Genomic DNA, 14,778 nt, shown 5'->3' with positions numbered 1-14,778 from the left:
AACACCTGTTGGAAACCTGTGAGGTTCAGCTTTCAGGCTGCGATGACGTCATCGTATCCAACAGATATTTCAGTTAGTGCCCTGAGCGGGGAAGCATTTGTGGCTTTCCTGCCAGGTGACCATGGCAGGGGAAAAAGCTAGGGCCAAAAGAAGCCAAAGCAGGTAAGTTTTTTTTTTAACTTTATTTTAGTTTGCTTGAGGGACCAGGGGAGCAAGCATACCTGATGAGGAACATTTAGACATCCATTATCACACGTTCCCCCACCCATTTATCACAAGGCGCTAGTAGAACTACATCGCCACAATACACCTGAGTGCCTGTGACTATTCCACCTGATGGTCTGCTCTTTATCAAACTTAAGTCCCTGTCGATTTCATATGAGTAGCTGAAAAGGCTTCCAGGTCTCACTGATGATTTGCTATCCATCTCAGCCCCGTCCTATCTGATAATGCCCTCATCAAACTCTAGACTTGAATTTCGGGGGGAAATCTGTCTCATCTTTAACTATAGATATTTTTCTTCAAACAGAACATTGACGTAAAGATTCTGTAACCCAATATGAAGTTGTACCTATTTGAGATGTCTTTGGGCAGGAAACACCATGCAGTTGATCTTTTTGAACCCTTTTCTGTACCTCAAAAATGCAGTGGTGTCTAGTTCCTCCCCCGGTTTGTTCAATTTCCCTGGTAATTACAGATATTGCATCACACTATGTAGGTGAAAATGCATTGCAAGTTTTTTGAAGTTTTCCTGTGATCAGTAGACTTGTTGGGGTGGTGTGGGGGGGAACTCCAGGCATAAATTGGAGTTTGTAGATGGTGGAGATTTATGATGTACAATTGATTTTTATTTTTGTTTTCCATTTACAGTCCACTCAGAAAATCAATGCGCGTTGGACGACAGAAGAGCAATTGCTTGCAGTGCAAGGTGGGCTTCATCTGAAGCTGTGATTTTATTAATGTCTTATTCATTTGTCATTTTAGAGGTATTACTGATGCAATCAAAAATATTCCTAAAGCCCCTTAGGAGTGTTGGACTTTTCGTAATACTCAGACACTTTGATACTTTTACTTGGTCACCAGCAACCTTAAGACAAAAAGGGATTTTATTTTCTAGAATTCGGAATGTTTTGATAGAATATTGTTAGAATTGATAATATTCTATTATTAGTAATACTTTTATTTGTCTTTGATATCAACTTGGCCATTAGGAGGATTGACTTATGCAAATATATAAGCTTCCTGCTTAAAAGATTTGAGGAATATTTATTACATGAATGAATGCTATTTCAAATGAGCTTTTGTGAGATTTTAAATTATAACAAGCAGTGGTTTACAAAACCTGTTATGTGTCTTTCTAATGAGCAAAATGTATACAAATTGATCAGAACTGTGGGATATTGATGATTTGTTTTTAACAGGAGTTCAAAGCACTATTTCTGTTTTATGAAACTTCTTTGTTTGCAGTATAGTGCTCAGCCTAAAAGTCTCAGGATCTTATTAGTCTTGCCCAGGGCAGTTATTTGGGCACTGAAGTTAGACTCAAATTTGAATTGGGTAGGGAAGCTGCCAGTTAGGTTTCTGCTTCATTTTGTGATCCACTAAAAGCGTTGGAAACTCACTGCAAATATCTAGTAGAACGGAATCTGGCTTAGCTGTGATGTATTTCAAGGTCATTATGTCAACTTACACATGAGGAGTCACCATTTGTGCCTGAGCCTTGCCGTCAGAAGGCACCACCTGCTTTCCTGCTATGGTATTTTCTTTTTCCCACACTTACTATCCTATGATCTCCAAAGTAAGATTTTCAGCTGCTGAACTATTGGCACTTTTGAGCGCAGGATCACCTCTTCCCACTTTGAACTCAGCTGAGATTACATAAGCTTTTTTTTTTGCTACGGTTCTAAGTCAGCAAAGACCTCTTCCAGTTACTGTGAACTGCTCCTACCAGCTAGTGTGAACTGGATTTTGAATCTGGGGTAAATGCAGGTGTCCAACTAACTGTTTCCCACCCACTGCCCCCTCTTTAATAGTAGTACCTATTTGTAATTTTACATTGGAATGTGTCCTATCTCTTGATGATTCTTCCAAAACTTAACATTCATTTTTTGAAATTTTATTATCTTTCTCCATTACTATTTTTACATTATCTTATAATGGAGAGATTTGATGATGTGGTAATCTTGAGTTAATGAAGTTAAGTTAACAGTGATAGATGTGGTCACTTCATCCACTGGTGCTTTAACTTTAGTGGATGTGCTAACTCAACTCCCTCAAGCTTTATGGCTTAATAACTCCTCCAGTACAATTTACCTGATTACTTTGGGATTTCACTGTTCCAAAAAATTTCAAACCTACAGTTGGGATTTTTTTTGTATCCAGTTTCTATATACCGTAATATGCACACACCAAGAGCTATTTAAGAAGGAAAAGATTGTCACTAAATGTCTAAACTGTTTTGGCACAGGAAAGTACAGTTCCTTAAAACTAAGGATTCTTGTTTTGTTGAGCGGTATGAGCTTATAAATAGATAAAAACTAGTCCACTGAAATCTACAAATACTAGGATCTCCTTGTATTCTCAAATGTAGAGTGTTGCAACTGAGGACTGGCAAGTTAATAAGCAATATAACCCAACTTTTAGGACTGCATTCATGTGGATTTCATAATTTGTAGCCTTCATTGGCAATATTGAAAATTACTTGGCCAATTGTATAAGTGACAAGTTGGCACTCTACAGCCTGTGAAGTCTGCTTTTTTTAAAAAAAACTCTTTCTTCGCAGCACTGAAGTTGTGCTGTACTCTGCTTGCATGATTTATCTACGCTCCTTCAGAAGTTAGAAATAGCTCATTTAAACTTGTGATTATTGTTGCATTGAGCAATTCTTTTTCATTCTAAGTGCAAAATGTTTTCTTGTATTCCTCCACATTAGTAATGAAATAAGACACGTTCAGGTGATTATTGAATACTGTACACATTGCTTACCTACATGAAAATGTTCCTGTGTTATGCTCACCATCCACTTGTCAAACACATTCACTGTTTTTCTAGTTTTCTATTTGAATGTTCACATTTACCTCTTAATGCTTCATTACTGTGAGAAGATATCACAAGCTAAAATTGTCTTGGTTTGACTGCAGGTGTCCGGAAATATGGGAAGGACTTTCAAGCCATTGCAGATGTAATTGGAAACAAAACTGTTGGTCAAGTGAAGAACTTTTTTGTTAACTACAGACGTCGTTTTAATCTTGAAGAGGTCCTACAAGAATGGGAGGCAGAGCAAGGAACACAAGAATCAAATGGAGTTTCTCCCACATCAGCAGAGGAAGGAAAGCCTACTTTGATTTCTGTTCCAGCAAAAAGTCCAGATATAGAAGAGGAGGTAGTAAGTTTTTCCACATTTTGTTTCTGTTGTAAGTGCGTTTGTGATTTTAAAGACAAATACTAAGGGCTAGATTTTCATAACCGAGGCAGATAGATGAATATTCCCCAACCCAATAGATCCCTATCATAGAGCCCCAAAGACCTAGTTATCACTCCAAAGGGTTTGTGGGAGGGGTGGTGGGAGCAGGAAATGAGAGCAGGGTGGACTTGGGGTCTGCTACCAACAGAAGCAGATTAGAGATGGCCACAAGCAGCTGAGTGCTAGGCCAGACTAAACAGCCCGCTTTGGTTCTCTGGAATTTAGTCTCAGTTGTTTGCCTTTTTTTTTCAACCTCTAGCCCTTGCCCCTCACGCATCCGTCCACTTATCGGTTTGTTCCAACCCTATAAAAGTGTAAATCAACCAAACCCTTAAAGTATCCATAATAGAAGCTGTAAGCACTTGACGCCACTTGTGCAAATGTATATTGAGCTATTGACCAACAAGATCAGAGGAAAACATTATTGTAGTGTCATAAAGCTGTCAATCAGGCAGAGTTTTCCCTTCTTTGTTGTGTCAAAAAAGTAATCGCTTTGCGGACATCTGGCCTCACAGTAAAGCCACAGTATGCATGTTTGGCTGAGCACCAGAGTCTCATAAAAAGAATTACCTCAGTTGACACAGTTGCCTGACTGAGCACTTAATCATATGAGGTATTTTACCTGATTTCTTTTGTAAATGGCTCAATTTTTATTTGCACAAAATAGAGACGTGAAGTCCATATGGTTTACGTTATTGATAGAACCAGGAGCATATGACTTTGAGCAGGATGAGACCATTTAGCCTTTTGAGCCATCTCTACCATTCAATAAAATCATTGCTGTTTTGGTTGTGGTCTCAATTATACTTTGTCTGCCCCTCATAACCTTTGACTCCTTCATCTATCAAAAATCTGTTTAACTCTGTCATGAATTAGTTCAATCGCCTAGCCTGCACTGCTTTCTGTGAGAGAATTGCTCAGACCAACGATTGCAAGAGAAAATTTCTCCTCATTTAGCCTTAAAAGGGTGACCACTTACTCTTAAACTGTAATCCCTCGTTCTAGTCTCACTGACAAATGGAATCACCCTCCTGGTTACTACCCTATCAAGTCCCCTCAGGATTTTTTGTTTCAGAAGATCATCTCTATTTTTCTAATCTCTAGTCACCCAATCTGTTCAAACTTTCTTCATAGGATAAGCCTTTCATCCCAGGAATGAATCAAGTGAACCTTCTATACTGCTTTTTAAATAGGAGACCAAAACTATACAGTATTCCAGATGTTACCTCACCAATGCCCTGTAAAGCTGTAGTAAATCTTCCCTATCATTATATTCCATTCCCCTTGCATTAAATGTCAACATTCCATTTGCCTTCCAAATAACTTGCTGTAGCCACATACTAATTTTTGTGACTCATGAGGACACTTGGATGCCTACATACCACCTGATCTTTCTCCATTTGACTACTATGCTGCTTTTCTATTCCTGACGAATTTGATGAGTTCATGTTTTCCCACGTTATACTCAAATCTACAAATATAAGAACATAAGAAATAGGAGCAGGAGTAGGCCATCTAGCCCTTCAAGCCTGCCCCGCCATTCAGTAAGATCATGGCTGATCTGTCGCTGCTCAGTTCCACTTTCCCGCCCTCTCCCCATAACCCTTAATCCCCTCTCTTATCAAAAACCCATCAACCCGCGTCTTAAAAATATTTAGCGAGGCAGCCTCCACCACTTCAACGGGCAGAGAATTCCAGAGATTCACCACCCTTTGAGTGAAGAAGTTCCTCCTCAACTCCGTTCTAAACTGCCCCCCCCCCCCCCCCCCCCTTTATCTTGAGGCTGTGCCCCCTAGTCCTACTATCGTTTCTGAGCGGGAAGAGTCTTCCACCTCTATCCTATCCATCCCATTCATCATCTTATACGTCTCAATGAGATCTCCCCTCATTCTTCTAAACTCTAACGAGTACAAGCCCAGTTTATTCATCCTCTCCTCATAGCTCAACCCCCTCAACTCCGGTATCAGCCTAGTAAACCTCCTCTGCACTCCCTCCAAGGCCAAAATATCTTTGCGCAGGTGCGGCGCCCAAAACTGCACACAGTACTCCAGCTGCAGCCTCACCAATGCCCTATACAGCTGCAGCAAGACCTCCCTACTTTTATATTCAATCCCCCTCGTTGTGAAGGCCAGCATCCCATTTGCCTTCCTGACCACCTGCTGCACCTGCAAGCTGGGTTTTTGCGACTCATGCACAAGGACCCCGAGGTCCCTCTGCACCGTCGCCTGCTGCAGTTTTTCGCCCCGTAAGTAATAGTCCTTCCTACCATTCTTCCTACCAAAGTGGACCACCTCAACTTGCCAACATTAAATTCCATTTGCCATTTCCTGGCCCATTCGCCCAGCCTACCTAGATCCTTCTGCAGACTCTCCACACCCTCCGCACAATTTGCTGTTCCCCCAATCTTGGTGTCATCAGCAAATTTCGACACCCTACACTCGGTTCCCTCCTCCAGATCATCTATATAAATGGTAAAAAGCTGAGGCTCCAGCACCAACCCCTGGGGCACTCCACTAGTCACCATCCGCCAATCCGAATAGCACCCGTTGACCCCCACTCTCTGCCTCCTATTTGACAACCAATCCTCTATCCACACTAACACCCTACCCCCAACTCCATGTCCCTCGACCTTCTGCAGTAACCTCTTGTGAGGTACTTTGTCAAACGCCTTCTGAAAATCTAGAAAGACCACATCCACCGGCTCTCCTCTATCCACCGCCCTAGACACATCCTCATAGAACTCCAGTAAATTTGTCAGACACGACTTCCCTTTAATGAAACCGTGCTGCGTCTGCTCTATCAAGCAATTCCCTTCAAGATGCCTTGCAATTTCCTCCTTAATGACAGATTCTAACATTTTACCTACCACAGACGTTAAACTAACCGGCCTATAATTCCCCGCCTTTTGCCTGGCACCCTTCTTAAACAACGGCGTAACATTAGCCGTTTTCCAATCATCCGGCACTTCCCCGGAATCCAGCGACGTCTGGAAAATAATTTAATCTGTCTGTATCCCTTTTCAGAATCTTTACCTCCTCTTGACAACTTACTTACTTTCTTTCTTACATAAATCTGGTGTCATCCGCAAATTTAGCTACCATACATTTGGTCCAAATTATTGACATAGATTATAAATAGTTGAAGCCCCAGCACTGATCCTGTGACACTCCACATTTTACCAACCCCAAAGAAGACCCATTTATCCCTACTGTGCTTCCTGTTGGCTAACCAATCCTTTATCCGTGCGAATATGTTACTCCCTACGCTATGGGTCCAATTATACCATCAAGTTGCACCTGTTTTCAGTTGCGTAAACTTAGTAAAGTTGAGGCGAGTAGCACGATCCATGCCCACCTTCATGTCTGTTTCCCTTTACCAATCGCTGAAAATGGCCGCTGTCTGGACCATACCCAGAACGGGCACAACATCAATTTAAATGCATTTACTAGGAGAACTAGGGCTAGGAGACACCTACCCCTGCAATGAGGTGTCTTAGTTCAAGAGTGCAGGCTGTGAAGTTGTCACCTACACCCTATTCCACACTACTGAAATTTATGGATTCGGAGAATGGGCAGTACGTGTTTACTGAAAACTGAAATAAGCACATTCATGTAAATGTTGCTGATTAATAATTTGATGGATAGTATATATTTTAGCAAAGTTTTAAAATTTGAGCAGCCTGAAGGTAGTAATAATAATTTAAAACATTGGATAACAAAAATCAGTTGTTGTACATGATTTTGCAGAATAAATGAAAACCATTCATTAAAATGTCTTGATTATAATGTTGGACATGACCAGTGGTTGGGTAATTTCTGCTTCTGCACTTTTTGTGATGCATGTTCTTGAGGTGTGGGTGTTGGCAAGTCAAGCATTCATTTTTCTTGAGCTAAATGGCTTGCTAGGCTGTCTGAGAGGGCAGTTAAGAGTCAGTCGCATGTAGACCAGATCAGGTGAGGATGGCGGATTTTCTTCCCTCAAGGGCATTATTGTTTGGAGAAATGCCATTGTGTGATGTAGTTATAGGCTTGCCATGGTCATGTGACTTTGGGTGTCATCCTTGGTGTATAAAGGCAGAAGCCATTTCATCCACCAGTTGGAACATGGTAACAGGAATGCAATTGAAATGAAGTGGTTTTGCAAGCAGCACTGAAGGGAGCAGTACAGATTAATTAGAACGTCAGTCTATAACTTTGTGCAGGATATTGGTGACAGGGTAAGCCAGTAAAGCATTGAATATACCAGTACCTTCTATGGAGGTAAAGGCAGGTTTGTCAGTAAATTGGAATTAGTGTATGGTAAAACTATGAAGTTGCATAGTTTAAAAAAAGAAACCCACACAAATAAGATAGCAACAGCCTTTTTAATCAGAAGCATGAGTGCTAACTATGGTTTGACACCTTTTTGATATCAGAAGATAAACAGAAAGTTTGTTTTTCTTGTCAGAACAGTAATTATAGCAATGCACAAAGTCCCTTCAGATTTCATTTTTAAATTAGAAACAGGCGCGTGAGTCTCTAGAGATAGGAAATAAAATTGAGTCTTGGAGAAATGATAATTTAAAAGTCGGCATAGTTTTTGAGTAACAATGTAGCTTGAATGTCTTAATATAGTTACATCTGATGATGATGCAGAAGCTCTTGTACCAATACACTAATGGCATACAGTATTTCGAAATTGTAGATATTAAGTTGTGCTAATATAAATGGGTCTGTAAAGGGTACTTGTTTTCTTGTGAGCTATGGCTACTTTTGTCCTTGTTTCTCTTACAGGTTCAACCTCCCCCAGCTTCTGGCCCAGCACCCCCAACTCCAGTTACTGTAGCTGTTACATGTGTTGCTACCTTAAACCAGCCTCCACCACTGCTTCGACCAGTGCTTCCTGCAGCTCCTGCTCTTCATCGTCAACCACCTCCTCTCCAGCAACAGACTCGATTTTTACAGCCAAGACCTTCCCTTAATCAACCACCACCTCCACTAATTCGTCCAAGTAACCCTATCCCACCCCGTTTGAATCCTAGGCCAGTACTACAGCAGCCACCATCGCTCATTGGAATTCAGTCTGAATCACAGTCTTCATCTTTACATTGACTTTTTTTTTATTTTATGACATACTTAAAAAAAAGTTTGCTTGTGTGGCTTTGTTTAACTGAAGATGCTTCACATGACCCAAAATTCACCAACTAAGAATGTTTAACACTATCTAATTGCATCTTGATATGTTCTGTCTCTGTTAGTTCTACATTTTGGGTGAATTGAACTCTTGACAACACAACAATTTAAATTAGGTGATTTATTGTATATCCTCTTTTTGTACAGAAAATCAAAGCCAAGATTGAATCTGAGAAACTTACAAAAAAAATGTTTTTAGCACAGTTATTTATGAAATCTGATGCATCATGGCCCTTGTTTATTGCCCTGTATTAATTTATTATATTTGAAAATACAGTATTCAGCAAATAAAGTCTAAATCATCAGGAAATATTTAAGATTGTATTGTATGAAATACAATCTTTTGCAATTCTATTTTTTACGGTTGAAATTTTTTGGATTTAACGGCATTAACTTCTGGTTGTACGAGTCAAAAGCTTTGTCCCAAGGAAGTGCACTTAATTCAACTTAGTTCCAAAATAGTTCTTTTGATTTGAAAAAAACCAGTCAGTAAGATTGAAAATTATTCTTAATTTATTAAATGTTATAAATTTGCTGCGTATAATATCAATTTGAATTTGTAAAATAATAAACGTTTCCTGAACTTGAGATAGTTGCTGCATTTAATTGGTTTTGATACCAAAGAGGTGCACTTGGTTTAGAATAACTCCACATAACCTTGTTAATTAAAACTTCAATAAAATCAAATATCTGATCTCAGCTTATCAAAATCTGTCATTACTCCTCCCTTTTTAAACATCTGTTTATGAAATGATTAATAATTACTGAAATGTGGTAATTGTTGCAGTTTTGTAGCAAACATGTATTTTAAAGTACTGATAAATATAGAATGCATTTCTTTTAAACTAAAGTGATTATCTCATTGAGTATAAGTATTGAGTCTTGTTCTCACTGAGATGAATATCACTAAGGGTACCTTCATCACGTTATCAAATCGCTATGATTGAAGTTGTTGAGAATGATGGCCAAGAATAGGCTCTAGCAGTTATTCCCGAGCCAGTAGTTTCTGGGTGTGAGTTGTAAGGGGTTTCCTTCATTGGATAGTGCTGTGCACCTTTGCGTATGAACTTTGTCAGTTTTCAATTTAGCCAGTAGACTGAACAGTAGAATACAATAGGTTACTTACTCTGAGGGGAAGATAGCCAGGCTAGCACAGGCACAATTGCCTTACCCTAAAAATGTGCCTCCAGTTGGCTGCTGACAATAGACCATTAAACATGATCATGCATTAGAAGGCAGTCCCCAGAATCATGCTTTCTCAGCAGAAGAGGAATCAAATGCCCCCTGTGGGGAAATAGTGGGTGTGGAGATTTTTAAAATAGTTACTTTTTATTAAAAATGGCTTGAGACTGTAACTGATATGCATTAATTATTTTTCCGTGTAAGATGTTTGAAAATACTAAAATGAAATTATACTGTAATTTGATGTAGAAGATAGCACAAAGAAGAACCTATAAAACCTCAAAAGTACTTTAGTTTACTGTATATATTGACATGAATTTTGTCTTAGTTTTAGTTTTCAGTTTATAGGATGTGGAACAACTGCATGTACAGTCAGAGCTTCCTTATTTATCTGTTAAGTCAGACATTCTGCATGTATTTTAAGCAGTGATTTTAGTGTAAGAAATTGTGTGCTTGCTTCTTTCCTGTATTAAACTTCAATCTGAAAATATTTTTCTTTTTGTATTTTCTAAAGTTTTGTTTCAGAGGTTTAAAGTTAATGCATTGTTACAATTGGACTTTACTATTTTGCTAGGACCTATTTACACCATAAAGCTTTAATCCTATTGATGGAAATGTGTTAATGAATATTGCAGCGAGAAATGTTTTCTGTAGTTTTGCTGGAGGTTGGCCAGCTTTGAACTTGGATTGACAAAAACATTTATTCAAGGCGGATATTAGGGCCCGGAGTTTATTATATAAACACATGACACAGAAACTTGCTGTTCAATCCAGTACAGTTGAGACAACATGTCAAGACCCCTGCTCACCAGATCTCCCGTATATCCACTGACGAACCAGGGGATCCCGACCCCAGCACAGCTTACCAAATCCAATGCCCTGGTGCACATTGATGTGGGAGGTCACATGTACACTAGTAGTCTGGCGACATTAACAAATGATTGTGCTGGTGTTTATGTTCTATAGGAGCTTTCCCCAATTGACCTAATCTCAGCCTACCAATATGCCCTTATATTCCTCTCCCTCGTGAAGTTATGTATCTTCCCCGTAACAGCATTTTTGCCTTTTCTGTCAACTACTCCATAGAATAGCAACATTCCACATTCTAACCATTTTCTTGAATAAGGACATTTCTTCTGACCTCCTTATTTGCACTTCTCAATCTTGTCTTTTCAAGAGAAAAAACAGCAGCCTGTGCAATCTTGATATTCATAACCTGTTGTTTCTCATTGTCCTTTTTTTGCACTTTCTCCTTTGCATAATTTCCTCCCTATTAGCCCCAGATACAAATGTAAACTGAAATAAAAGCAAAATACTGCCTGGAAATCTTAAAACCTGAAAATGCTGGAAAATCCCAGTGGCAACATATGTGGAGACAGAAATTGAGTTAATGTTTCAACTCCATATGACTCAAAAATAGCCATTTGAAACATTTATTCTATTTCTCTCTTCACAGATGCTGCTGAGTTTTTCCAGAATTTTCAGTTCGAGTTACAAATGGAAACAATGCATACTAACGTGTAGGATATGTGTTGTGCATGTATTTGCAATGAACATGCCCTTGATTGTTATTTTATGGTCATAAACCTGTCCAAACAAATTTCTACTTGCATCTCTACCTCAAATGTAAGTGCTTTCTAATTACATTTGTTTCTGGAGCGGTCTCAAAATTTGTCTCTAGTTTTTCAGGCATGCGAGGAAAGCAAATCATTCTAGTCTTCTAACTGCAATATTTTCAGGATTCCATTTGGCCCATCTAGTCTACCAACTTGCCAAAAGAGCATCTCACCAAGGCCCTATCCCTGTAACTCCATACATTTGCCCCCATGCAACTTGGCTCACAAATGGACAATTTACCATGGCCAATCAACTTGACCTGCATGTCTTTGGACTGTGGGAGGAAACCAGAGCACCGAGGGGAAACACAGGCTGACACAGGGATAACATGCTGAATTTACAGAGTCCCCAAGCTGCAATTGAACCTGAGTCTCTGGTGCTGTTAAGGCAGCAGTGCTAACCACTGTGCCATCATGCCACCTCTGGAGCTCTTTTTTAAAAAATCCTTGCTGAAATCTGCTCTCTGTCAGCAGAAATACTACTAGAGACACTTGGAGAGTCTTGAGGCTTGTCGCACATAAATTCATAAGGAAGGTAATGGATGAACTTCTTGTTAGGGCTGGAATTACATAATGTTATTCTGTGAAGCCATTGGAATGAATTGCACTCAGGTTCTGTATCTAGGAAATCCACATTGCACATCCAAACACCGCCATACAAAGGATATTAATTCATCAATCTGCAGCCACCAGAAAATGTTCATGTATGCCTATGACATTCCCTGCCAGTTGTCATGATATGTTCATGCTGCAATCGAACATTCCAGATCTAGGAAAAGTGCCTACTGGTTGTCTCTTAGAAAACAAGCAAGACTCCCTTCTAAACCTGTATCATGATATATGAGAGGAATCTCACAAATGACATGCAGCAGAGCTAAAGTGAAAGTTATACAACTAAAAGACTACATGAAGATTTAAGATATGTTTCAAGTGCCCAGGAAGGTCTGAATCAAAGTTAGTGTCACAAGTAGGCTTACATAACACTGCAATTGTTACTGTGAAAATCCCCTAATTACCACGTTTCTGTGCCTGTTCAGGTATTCTGTGGGAGAATTTAGCATTGCCAATGCATCCAACCAGCACATGGGGGGAAACTGCAGTACCCAGAGGAAACTCATGCAGACACAGGCAGAACATGCAAACTCAGTAACCCAAGCTGGGAATCAAATCCAGCTCTGAGGCAGCAGTACTGACAGCTGTGCCACCATGTCATCCAATGGGTATCCAGAATAATGGTGGTATGTTGTGTCCTGCACAGCACAGAGAATTGCAGATGGAAGAGGTATAAAGGATTCAATCGCTTTCAGATGAGAACATAAAGAGGAGAATGAAGGTGGGACGTTGTTAGGCTTGCGTTCTACATTGTGCCCAGGAATGCCTTAACATCGTGAAAGTCATTTTGTCTTGACCCACACATTGAAACATAAGAAATTAAATCCTGTAGTTTGCACCCACTCCCTTTTACATTAAGCAGTCTTTCAACTGTCCACCCATTGCACATCCAACAAGTGGGTCTGGTTATGTTTTGACATTCATCGTAATAAAAGCTAAAGAAATAACAACACTTATGACATAATAGGCAAATGTGAAACTGGTGCTAGTTAATAAATTTTATGTGGCATTATAGAGAAAATAAACTTAATAAGTTTTTTTTAAACACCCATGGGCATACCATTGGTGACTTGCAATTTCTTGAACTTACACTTTTTATTGCTTCAATATTGTGCATCCTGTGTGGTTCAGACATAAAGCCTGGCTACTCAGATTCTTGTCCTAATTGCCAAGATGCTTTTGACCAATGACCTCTGTTTTGAATCCCTGAAAGTTCCACCTAAGATTTTTCCAATTGCATCCATGCAAAGTCAGTCATTGGAAGAGACAGCAGCCTGAGGTGTTGGCTGAGGAGGGGGTGAGGGGCAATGAATGAGAAATGGGCCCAGTTTGAAGTTTCCACTTACGTGTTCCCATTTGCCATCATCTCTATTCCAGACTAGCACCACATCACTCATAAAACTTATCAGAGAGGAGATTGGTACAGTTAAGTGATGAAATGTAACACCATGGAAAGAGTATCTATAATCCAATGGTAGAGGTGTTCTCTGTGCCCATGGTCATGGCTTGCATGGAGTCATTTGACAGCCATACTTGGAGCTTCTTTGTGAGATCCATTCTCTCCTTGGCAGACAGTTCCCTGCTCCATTAATCCACTAGCAATCAAGTTGGACTCTTAGATCCTTTCTGCCAATGTGAAGAGGGTACATGACATACTTACCAATATTTAGCTGAATTATTAATGCATTCTTCTATTCAATGGGAGCTTCCAGGGATTGTCATCTGTGTCCAGCTGAGCAGCGCTTGCAGTGGATTGCAGCCACATTGTAAACTCTCCACAGCTGTTGCTGTCACTAGTATCTTGTGCTGCCTTGTGAGCAGTAAATCACCATGGGAAAACCCTGCTAACTATCTGTACATGTACATTGTCTGTACATTGTGTGACATGCACCCTTGGAATGAATGTGGTCCTCTGAGGAATTATCCTTATCTATGTCCTGCTATGTTTGCTATGCATGTGAAGGCCCTGGAAGGCAAAGGTAAAGGGATATGATTTAGTCATGGCACAGCCACAATCACCATATTCATAGTTCAGTCATTGATTAAAAAAAGTCTGTGTGTGTGTGAAGGATATTTGTAATGCAAGCACCAGCTATTGCGAGTACCTGTCTCTCCATTTTTGGGAGAAATGTAATTGTGTCATTTATCTCCATGGCCTGCTCCTCTTATTTATCCTACTCCAATTTGTGGTTCAGCTAATAATCCAGAGGTTGTTACCTTTGAAGTTCTACTTTTTTAATTTAGTTGCTCACACTACCTCAGCAAATCGTTTCTCCTAATTCTATCGATGTCATTGGTACCTTGGTGGACCACAATATATGAGGGATTGTTTCCGCCACCACCACCTCCACCGCCTCCGCCCCCCCCCACCCCCACCCCCGCAAATTCTTCTCCAACCTAGAGCAATTTCCTGAACCATGGCACCCAACTGGGAATAGCATGTCTAGAGTCTAGAACAATGCCTATTCCCCGACTACACTGTCCCCTATCACCACTACATTCTTATGAACTGCACCCCAGCCCCAACCCGCTTGAGTGCCTTCCTGTAACATGGTCAGTTTGCTCAACTACCCTGGAGGTCTCTTTCATCATGTGGGTATGCCGGCGTTGGACTGGCGTAAACACAGTAAAAAGTCTGACAACACCAGGTTTTAGTCCAACCTATTTATTTGATAATATACTCACAAGCTTTCGAGGGACACCCTCTTCGTCAGGTGAATGGAGAGTTCTGGCC

The 14,778-nt window shown here is 40.1% G+C and overlaps 1 protein-coding gene across 7 annotated transcripts in view; it reads left to right on the top strand.

Annotated features, from left to right (window-relative positions):
* The window catches only part of rcor3 (REST corepressor 3), a 79,038-nt gene extending 68,732 nt beyond the window's left edge, over positions 1-10,306 (top strand). For 5 of the 7 annotated variants that reach the window (XM_080200565.1, XM_080200566.1, XM_080200561.1 and 2 more), the window contains 3 exons: positions 871-928; positions 3,141-3,385; positions 8,236-10,306. In XM_080200565.1, coding sequence (XP_080056691.1) covers positions 871-928; positions 3,141-3,385; positions 8,236-8,553 — 621 coding nt within the window. In that variant the 3' untranslated portion in view covers positions 8,554-10,306. The remainder of the gene's footprint in view (positions 1-870; positions 929-3,140; positions 3,386-8,235) is intronic. The other 2 variants (XM_080200563.1, XM_080200564.1) reach the window with 1 other exon arrangement.
* Positions 10,307-14,778: the final 4,472 nt, after the last annotated feature.

This window comes from Carcharhinus amblyrhynchos, chromosome 12 (assembly GCF_965287045.1).
Source record: "Carcharhinus amblyrhynchos chromosome 12, sCarAmb.v2.hapA, whole genome shotgun sequence".
Lineage (NCBI taxonomy): Eukaryota > Metazoa > Chordata > Chondrichthyes > Carcharhiniformes > Carcharhinidae > Carcharhinus > Carcharhinus amblyrhynchos.
This window is presented reverse-complemented; position numbering and strand designations above follow the sequence as displayed.